At 42.1% G+C, this 9,644-nt stretch overlaps 1 protein-coding gene and 1 long non-coding RNA gene across 2 annotated transcripts in view; one reads left to right on the top strand and one right to left on the bottom strand.

Moving 5' to 3' along the window:
* The first annotated feature begins 44 nt into the window (after window positions 1–44).
* The window catches only part of b4galt5 (UDP-Gal:betaGlcNAc beta 1,4- galactosyltransferase, polypeptide 5), a 41,288-nt gene continuing 31,688 nt past the window's right edge, over window positions 45–9,644 (top strand). The window contains exon 1 of the mRNA XM_061811718.1: window positions 45–175. Within this exon, the coding sequence (XP_061667702.1) occupies window positions 70–175 (106 nt within the window). The 5' untranslated portion in view covers window positions 45–69. The remainder of the gene's footprint in view (window positions 176–9,644) is intronic.
* Window positions 1,261–2,032, bottom strand: LOC133496317 (uncharacterized). The gene is made up of 2 exons (XR_009793771.1): window positions 1,969–2,032; window positions 1,261–1,352 (listed from the first exon to the last, which is right to left on the bottom strand). It is a non-coding gene; the product is annotated as an uncharacterized LOC133496317 (long non-coding RNA).

Here is a 9,644-nt window from a genome sequence, read left to right as displayed (position 1 = left end):
TTGATCAACCTGAAACGTGCCACCGTGTGCTTTTTTTTTTTTTTTCTTAAATTTTATGCTGCCTGTATAATGCCGACACATTTGCGTTTCCGAAGAAGGTCATACCTTGGGCTTTTATTCCTTTTCTCGCTGTCAACCTCGGCGCTGTATTTCATCTACTCCGCTCCTGGGATCGGTAAGTCAAATGAAACGTTATTATTATTTTTGTGATGATGATGATGATGGTGATTTGCTTGGTATCTTGTGGTGCGAGATGGGCTGGTTAAGTCATGTGTGACAGCCATTGGGGAGTGGAGACATGCGCCTGGGCTGTGCCTTCTTCAGATCCCAAGCTCGATGATGATACCCGACTAGATGCAACTCAAATCCCATAATGATGATCATGACCATAATTAATTGCATTTGCGTAGACCACTGTGCTGATATTGATAATTCAACTACCGACTACTGTAAAATCCGGCTCATGTTAGCAGGCCTTACTTGTATGGTTACACGGCTCCAAATGCTTTTGGGTTGGGATTGGTAGGCCCCCTGAATAGTCCAATTCTACTATGTGTATATTGGAGAAATACCAACAACGACTGACTGCTTATTGGTGTGGAAAAGGTTACACCATGACTCATGAGGCCAAATGGCGTTTTTTCCACATCAGTTTGAACACAGAGATAAGTGATAGTCAAGTGATTCATCCATTTCATCATTTGCAGATGGGAAGTCACATGCATTTGTGTCACGGTACATTTCGTGATGTGTCCATTGGCTGGCTCTTTTGATGTAAATAACGGCATGTCATCCTTTCCTTCTATGAAGCCCTCTAGTCTTCAGGTACTCTTGTTAACATCAGAGATATGGAAGGCCAATCACAGTTGCTGTTTTATTTATTTATTTATTTAGGGGGGGGGGGGAATTATTGCTCTGGTAAGGCCCAAGAGGAGGACGTTTGAAGCTCAATGGACAGATGAAGATCACACATTGCAAACCTTTGACATTCACCTGGTTCTACGCTTCACTCTTCTGTGCAATTACTATAAGATGCCACCACAAAGTAAAACAGTCCAAAAAAACACAATGTACATGGGGAGTTGAGCCTTTTCCCATTTACTGCTTGAGTCAGCACTGGTTGGATATCCTGTTGTGCTGGCTGAACAGGCACTCTTGCTAAAGCCGGTCTAAATGACACTGAAAACATAGCTTGACTGTTGCACACATTTTCAAATACTGTACATTTGAAAATGTGGTTTTAAACCCCTTGTGTTACGAGTCTCGAGTTTTGAGGCCAGCATCACAAAGGTGAATATTTTTTCTTTTTTTTTTCCTCTAAACTGATCTCTCCTAACTCTCCTCTCGGAACCCTGGAAAGCAGAATCACACGATGAGAATGAAAGAGCCAGTTGTTACTTCTTCCCCAGAAACTAATCTCTTCTTTACTAATACTTATTTGCACAATTTCAGATGAAAAAATCACAGTGCCATCATTTTCATTTTCTTACAAATTTCCATCTCTGACTATTATTCTTTATAGTCAATCACACATGTATACCTACATGTTCACTCTTTATACAGAGTCAAGGACTTCAAAGAATGACCCATGTCACTTGCAAAAGCAATGTTTTCACAAAGCAAAATTTTCCTCTTTCAAAGACATCTCCATTTTACATTGAGGTACTTTTATTATTACTACTTCCAGTCATGAACAATTGCTGAGAACTCAATATTATATTATAAACTCAAATAACACAGAAAAAGGAGCCATAGTACCGTGTCACGTCACCATACTCGCACTCACTCAATTTCTCCGAGTGACATTGCCATTAAACGTCCACTTCTCGTGTGTCTCTTTTTTTTAATTCTTTTATTCACACTCAGGTCCCAACCCGGTGACACACATCGGCCATTCATAAATACAGTAAACAAAATGGACAACTCAAGGAGAACAGTTTTGGTCAGTGTTTGACACAAAAAACCCACCTGCAAAGCAGAATTCCACGATGAGAAGGGGAGAGCCAGTTTTACTTCCCCAGAAAGCATAGTCTGGACTAAGATAGAAGCAGCACCCCGCCCCCTCACAGGGATCATGAAGGAACGACACCAGTCGACTTTTGGTTCCGCTCCCATTTTCATTCCGCCTCACTAAATTTATCCCTATGCCCCAAAAAACAAATAGTGAACTACCTATTTTTTTCAATATATATTATTTTTTTTATAATATATACTTTAGCTAGTGGTTGTTAGCCCAATATGATTGCAAAACCAAAATAAAACCCTTAAGATCACATTTGTGTGTATCACACGCTCCCCAACAAACAAAAGTGGCTCCTGATACATACTGATAACATTATAAACTACCTATTTCTCTTCAAAACACTAAATAAATCACTCGATTGCTTTTCCCATACCTAACCCTTCAGAATGTGCAACATGTCTTATGTATTTGTTAATTCAGGTGTCTGATGGATGAGATGGATAAAGTTCCTTCAGGAGATTACGCTGTCCATCCCTATTTTTTTTCTTGCCTCACTATTTATAAACTGGGTTCATGACTGGTATTTATGGATATGGGGGAATCATTGGGATTTGAAAAGGGTGGAGACATGATGTATAGGGGAACAGGTGAGTACACTGTATTGTTTTGATCCTAACTGCACTCACAGTAGGATGTGGCTGGTAGGCGGGTTGGCCTAGGTAGGTAAGAACATAACCTGGCCGTCTTTCTCTGGTAGACCATCTCAGGCGGACCTGCTGACGTTGCTGATTAGGGCCCTGGGCGTATATCTGAAGAGCTCCTGTTGAACCGCTGCAGTTTTTTTACTTCTCCACATGTGGTTCATCCTCGATGAGGACCCCCTGCTGTTTGTCTCCAGCCCTTCCTTGTCCTTGTTCAGACATTGCATGAATTGTGTCTCTCTGGTCGGTCTCATTCTGCTCTACCATATTATGGACTGCAGGAACAATGAGCACTTTAGGTGTGAGATTTGTTGTTGGTGTCCGCTACCAGGAAAGGTGTACCCCCCTCTTCTTCCTTTTAGAATCAATCAGTTATGGGATCTGTCCCTCATGTGTCTGCTTCAGGGTGTCAGTTTTGCTGGGTACCCAAATCGGGGAATGAAATCATTAAAGCGGCTGTCTTGCCAGTTTTGTTCCTGGTAGGGTAGGCCTGCGCAAACCTGGTGAAGTGGTTAAGTACTACTAGAATATACTCGCACCCACCTCAAAAACCTTCCAAGTGAAGAAATTCAAGACACACCAACTAAAGAGAAGCTGACATAAGGCTCGTATTTGACGGCCTTCTTATGTTTAATACAGGAGAATTGTCTGGTCACATTTCTTTTCATGGAAGGCCTGTAGAATCGTGCTCATGCCAGACTCAAAACCTTCTCAACACCCACGTGCCCCATGTTGTTGTGTAGCTGGGTCAGCACTGTCAGCTTGTACATGGTGGGTAGGGCCAGCTGTGGTTGTCCTGCACTCGTCCTAAAGATAAGACAATCTCTCAAGTGTATCCTCTTCCATTCTCTTAGCCTTCCTGTTTGGGTGTTAACTTTCCCCGTCTTTCTCCATCAATGGTGTGTTGCTTGCCCTCAAGTCTATACCTTTCCCTATTGTGAAGTCTTCTTTTGCTCTCTCACTAGCTCGCTGTGACTGATAACCTGCAGAGGCTCAACTTAATGTTGGTTTTGAGATGTGAGATTTAGGGCCACCCAGGCCACGTCACCTTGCTCTGCCCTCCGCACCCTTCCCAAACCCCACATACTGTGTCATCAGTCAGTCCCCCAGTGCACTCACCCATGAAGGTGTCGATATCCAACAGGATAAGGTGTCGGCATCGATGTTTGTTTTTCTAGGGCAGTATTTGATTTCAAAATGGAAATTGGCCAGTTATGGATATGGGGGTCCCACTGCATTTAATTTGGCAGTGGTTAGGACGTATGTTAGGGGGTTATTGTCCGTAAAGACTAAAGTGTGGTGCATAGAACAAATAATCCTGAAATTTATCACCTATGGTACACTTCAATGACAAGAATTACATATTTCCGCTGTGTAAGTGATAATTCCGTTCAGCTGTCATCGATGTGCGTGACCCATACCCAATCACCCTCATACTGCCATGTTGGATCTGTTAAAGGACTGCACCGAGACCTTATTGGGAGCCATCAGTATGCAGTGTAAACTGGTGATTGAAGTCAGGATCCGCCAACACTGGGGGCTTGGTCAAGGTGCTCTAGGACCTGTTGATGTTGTGTGGTCCATTCTATTGGCGCTCAGGAAAATAGCTGTTGGCCCTTTGCTTTTTCTCGTGATAGGTGTTAGGCTGGTGAATCTCCTGTTTTGACTGGAGCAGGTCATATAAAGGCTTGGCTACCCGCGAGAAGTCATGTACATTTAAGTCCGATAATAGCTTAGGAACCCAAGCAATTGCCTGATGCCCCCTACAGTCTGTTGTGTCTTCCATTTCAGCACCTGCACAGCCTAAATGTCTTTGGGATCTCTTTTATTCCCCTCTTCAGAGACCAATCTGCCAACATAATGAACCTCATTGCGTAAAAATTAACACTTCTCTGGCTTCAACTTGACCTTGGAGCTTGCATACCACTTCTACATGCTCCTCAAAGGATCTGGAGAAACACAGCATATCATCCAGGTCGGAGATACAGCACTCATCCTTCAGCGTGTCATGCATCCCCCCCATGCTCTTCTGAAATGCCGCAGGGGCCTAGGATAACCAAAAAAGATATTTGGAGCCCCTCATAAAGCCCCCATGTGGTTATAAAACCTGTCGGCTACCTTGATCCCTCAGTGACGAAACCTTGGTGGTAAGCCTTCCCCTGATCTAAGATCGAGAACCAAGAATGTCGTCCTAAGGAATCTGTGAGGTCCTGAATTCTCGAAAGAGGGTGGTGGTCCGGCACCGTTTTCTCGTTGAGGATCCAGTAATCAAAACTCAAGTGCAGGGATCCATCTATCATCCTCACACAAGTGACACTAGCTGCATAAGGGGACCGAGAATTTACGATCCACCCTTTAAACCAACAGTTCCTGAATGTATTGTTTCACTTCTCTGTAGAGTGGGTTTAGAATGGAAGTGTAAGCCCTCTGTACCGAAATGTCATCCTTGGTCCTCATCTCATTTGTAGGGAAGGGATACAGCCCAGGTCGTCGCTGTTATGGGCAAATGCTCCACATTGCTCATATAAGACTCCCTTTGCCACTTCTTGTTGTTCTGAGCTCAGGTGGCTGATATTGACGGGGGTAAATCAGGGCTCCGCTGTGGTAGGGCTGATGGAACTGATGTTGTTGACCTCAACTGAGTTTTCTCTTTGCGCCCTTAGGGTATTACAATTCTGGGACACTGGTCCGTGGGGTCAAAGTTTGGGGGTACTTGGCACCACACATGGGGATTCGTGGCATTGTTTTTTCGCACTCGGACGGCAAAAGTGTCAAAGCACGTCTTGGGCGGCCCTTGAATAGAACGCACAATAGCTTCTGCCTCTTCTTCCTCTTCCACCGTATCTCAGCTTCACACATACAGTAACTGCCTCAATTCTTCTACGGACTGGCCTGGAGTAATTTAATGTGTATTGGGATTGTGTTGTGATTCAGCATTTGAAACCGTATGTGAACTGTGATGGGTTTTTATTAGATAGGCTTTCTACAATAGGCACACTGATGGGTGTGTTACTCAAGACATCAGCTTGAATTAGTTTACCTACCAAATCTTTTAAAGCCAACAACTGACCCTCCCCTTCATCATCAAGTTTTAGGAAGGTTTCACACGTTTATAAGTGAGCACGTATTTAATGCAACTTTCCTCATCATTCAGGTTCAGGTCCTTGCTATGTGGGCGGTTAACTGAAATGTCTTTTGATAAAGGTCACTACTCGAGTCTAAATAGTAGTTTCTTGATGTTCCACACTAACTCTCTCTGTGCTCTTGACATAAACTGAATTGGTAAAGCCAAATCAACCCATAGACAATGATATTTATGAAGATGGCATGTTGAACTCTCTCTCTCTCCACTGAATTCCACATGCAGCTGAAAAAATTATTTTGTTGTCCAACTTTCTTACGTCTACTCATCCTAACATGTTTGAGTCATGAAAATATGTCTGATTTAAAACTTGAGGTGCTATTAAAACCTCTGGTGTCTGGAATAGCTATAGGCCTTTCCACCATATGACGAGAGTTGGTAGACACAAGCTCGTTCGCGAGCTGTCAGGCATTATGGGCCGGTGGGCAGCAAGCTCAGTCTTGCCACTCTTGGGAATTTAAATAATTTCATTGAGCTGTTCTGTAAATTGTGGTACCCACGGCATATGCATATTTGGGGTGTAGACATAGCTAGCTAGCTAACTGCATGCTGTAGTGGTGGAAATGGATTTAACAATAGTAACAAATTATCTCTCAATTGGGCCGAATAACCACAGATGTGAAGAAATGCGCTCAAATGCTCGTTTTAGCCACTCCCAAAGAAAATCATGAATGAAAAAAAAAAGTTTAAAGATCAAACATTGCACTTCCAATACTATATGTGGCTTTTCACATTTTCCTCAATTGTCTTCAAGCATGTAATTATATTTTGAAACTACTCCAAATTCACCTTACAGCATATTTAAGATACAAGAAAGAAAATGAGTATTTGAACGCCCTGCTATATTGCAAGTTCTCCCACTTAAAAATCATGGAGGGGTCTGAAATTTTTATCATAGGTCCATGTCCACTGTGAGAGAGATAATCTAACAAGAAAGATCCAGGAATCACAATGTATGATTTTTTTTTTTTTTTTAATGATTTATTTGTGTGATACAGCTGCAAATAAGTAACTTGAATACTTGAGAAAACCAATGTTAATATTTGCTACAGTTGCCTTTGTTTGCAATTACAGAGGTCAAATGTTTCCTGTAGTTGTTCACCAGGTTTGCACACACTGCAGGAGGGATTTTGGCCCACTTCTCCACACAGATCTCTAGGTCAGACAGGTTTCCGGGCTGTCGGTGAGAAACACGGAGTTTCAGCTCCAAAGATTTTCTATTGGGTTTATGTCTGGAGACTGGCTAGCCCACGCCAGAACCTTGATATGCTTCTTACGGAGCCACTCCTTGGTTTTCCTGGCTGTGTGCTTTAGGTCATCGTCATGTTGAAAAACCCTACCATGACCAATCTTCAATGCTCTGACTCAAAGAAAGAGGTTGTTCCCTGAAATCTCACAATAGATGGCCGCGATCATCCTCTCCTTAAAACAGTGCAGTTGTCCTGTCCAATGTGCAGAAAAAGACAGTAGGGATGGTGTTCTTGAGATGGATCTCATCATTCGTCTTCCTCCAAACACGGTTAGTGGAATTCTGACCAAAAATTTCCATTTTGGTCTCATCTGACCACAAAACCTTCTCCCATGACCCCTCTGTATCATCCAAATGGTCATTGGCAAACTCAAGGTGGGCCTTGACATGTGCTGGTTTAAGCAGGGGAACCTTCCGTGCCATTCATAATTTCAAACCATGACGTCTTAGTGTATTACCAACAGTCACCTTGGAAATGGTGGTCCCAGCTCATTTCAGATCATTGACCAAGTCCTGTCGTGTATTCCTGGGCTGATTCTTCACCTTTCTAAGGATTATTGAAACCCCACTAGGTGATCTCTTGCATGGGACTCTACTTCAATTGAGATTGACCGTTATGTTTAGTTTTCATTTTCTAATGATTGCTCCAAAAGTGGACCGTTTTTCACCAAGCTGCTTGGCAATTTCTCCGTAGCCCTTTCCAGCTGTGTGGAGTTGTACAATTTTGTCTCTGGTGTCTCTGGACAGGTCTTTGGTCTTGGCCATGTTACAAGTTTGAGTCTTACTGATTGTATGGGATGGACATGTCTTTATGCAGCTAACGACCTCACACAGGTGCATCTGATTCAGGAGTGGAGATGGACTTTTAAAGGGCCACTGTCATGAAATGCATGATTTTTAGTATGTTATTAATGAAAAAATGGCAGCCGACAGGGACCCATGTGTTTTTTTTTCTTCACAAAACATGATTTTGATGTATACATCTTTTTGTAACTCCCGCCATGAAAACAATTACAATATCTATTTTAGAATGTTTATAAAAAATGACACATGACCTTTAAAGGCGGACTAACTGGTCTTTGAGGGTCAGATTTGTAGCTTATAGATGGGTGTCCAAATACTTATTTGCACCTGTATCACACAAATAAATTATACATTGTGATTTTCTGAATTTTTCTTTTCAGATTATGTCTCAGAGTGGATATGCACCTACGATGAAAATTTCAGACCCCTGTATGATGTCTAAGTGGAAGAACTTGTAATATAGCAGGGTGTTCAAATACTTATTTTCTTCACTGTAATGTAATTTTTGGAGTTGAGAGTGGTGTTTACTAAAACAAATGTAACCAAGGTAAAATCACTCTCACTCGTTAAAAGGAAGAGTCTTGTTTTTACCAAGGATAACTAAATCAATATTTGAATCGATTCTCATACAGTAGAAATATTAGTGATGTGAATATCTCCTGTGTAAGTCCCCATATCCATGTCCAATTCCCTCCTCTTGGGTGATAAGTGCAGTACTGAAATGGTCACGTGGGCGCACCGAGGGTTAGAACGGAAGCGAACAAAGACCAGCAGCACCATTCGATTAATTATACATGGTCACCAGGAGCAATACTGCTTCTCCAGCTGTTACTAAAAGCTACTTGGGTTTTTAACACACAGGGTGCGAGGTGGGGCTCCATCAGAGAAATGAACTGAAGTTTCAGAGGAGGTGCTTTAAAGCAACTGTGTTTTCTTTAGCATTAAAGGTGGCAAGGCTTACTTTTGATCAGTAGTTGAGGTTTCTGACCATATAGTCTGATCTGCCCCAGTGAGCTTCAGCAAATGATTCCAGTTAAGGGAAACATTTTAAGACACAACACAGCATTCGCATTCAATATTCTGAATTTGTGGAATAATGTCTTTGTGAAGCTCAAATTTCATGACTGGCATTATTGCTTCACTGGACTCCATTAGGCACAGTTGCAGAATTCAGCGTCAGACAGAAATTGAGTCTTGTGGTTACGTATTATCAGCTACGTGTCGTCTTGGGGCTCAGCTCATGTAAGAAACACCTGTAGTCCGACCTTAATCGTAGGAACATTTCAAATTCGTGGAAGCCCCGTGATGTTATGCTGGCGCATGAGGGTGTTATAGTGGACAAAGCAAGGTCGGTTCAATTAGTTTAGGTGCACATTGTTATTAGGCCCATGAGTCAAATGTGCAATGTTACAACATCAACTGTTTTATGCACCCAGCCACACACGCACATTGTTTATTTATTTGTGTTTAATCTTGAGTTGTCAGGCAGTTGAGGGTCTTAGACAGTAGGTAGGATAGTTTATTTTTTTAGTCACAAATTAATGTTATTAAGATGTTGTGGCCATTATTTAATATTTCTGGGCGGGCCAGAATTTAGTATTTCTCACGGATGTTATATCATTCATGATTCATGACCGCAAATGTTATTTTCCTGGCAAAAAATGTTGGGATTTTACACGCATCTATTTTATTTTTGAGGATATCACGAGTTGTATTTATTATTTTAGTGACTTGGGACTTCCCTGAAATTTCCTGCGTAAATAAAGCACAGCAGATGTTGTACAA

The sequence above is a fragment of the Syngnathoides biaculeatus genome, chromosome 2 (assembly GCF_019802595.1).
Source record: "Syngnathoides biaculeatus isolate LvHL_M chromosome 2, ASM1980259v1, whole genome shotgun sequence".
Classification (NCBI taxonomy): Eukaryota; Metazoa; Chordata; class Actinopteri; order Syngnathiformes; family Syngnathidae; genus Syngnathoides; species Syngnathoides biaculeatus.
The sequence above is the reverse complement of the archived record's forward strand: the minus strand, read 5'-3'. Positions and strand labels throughout refer to the sequence as shown.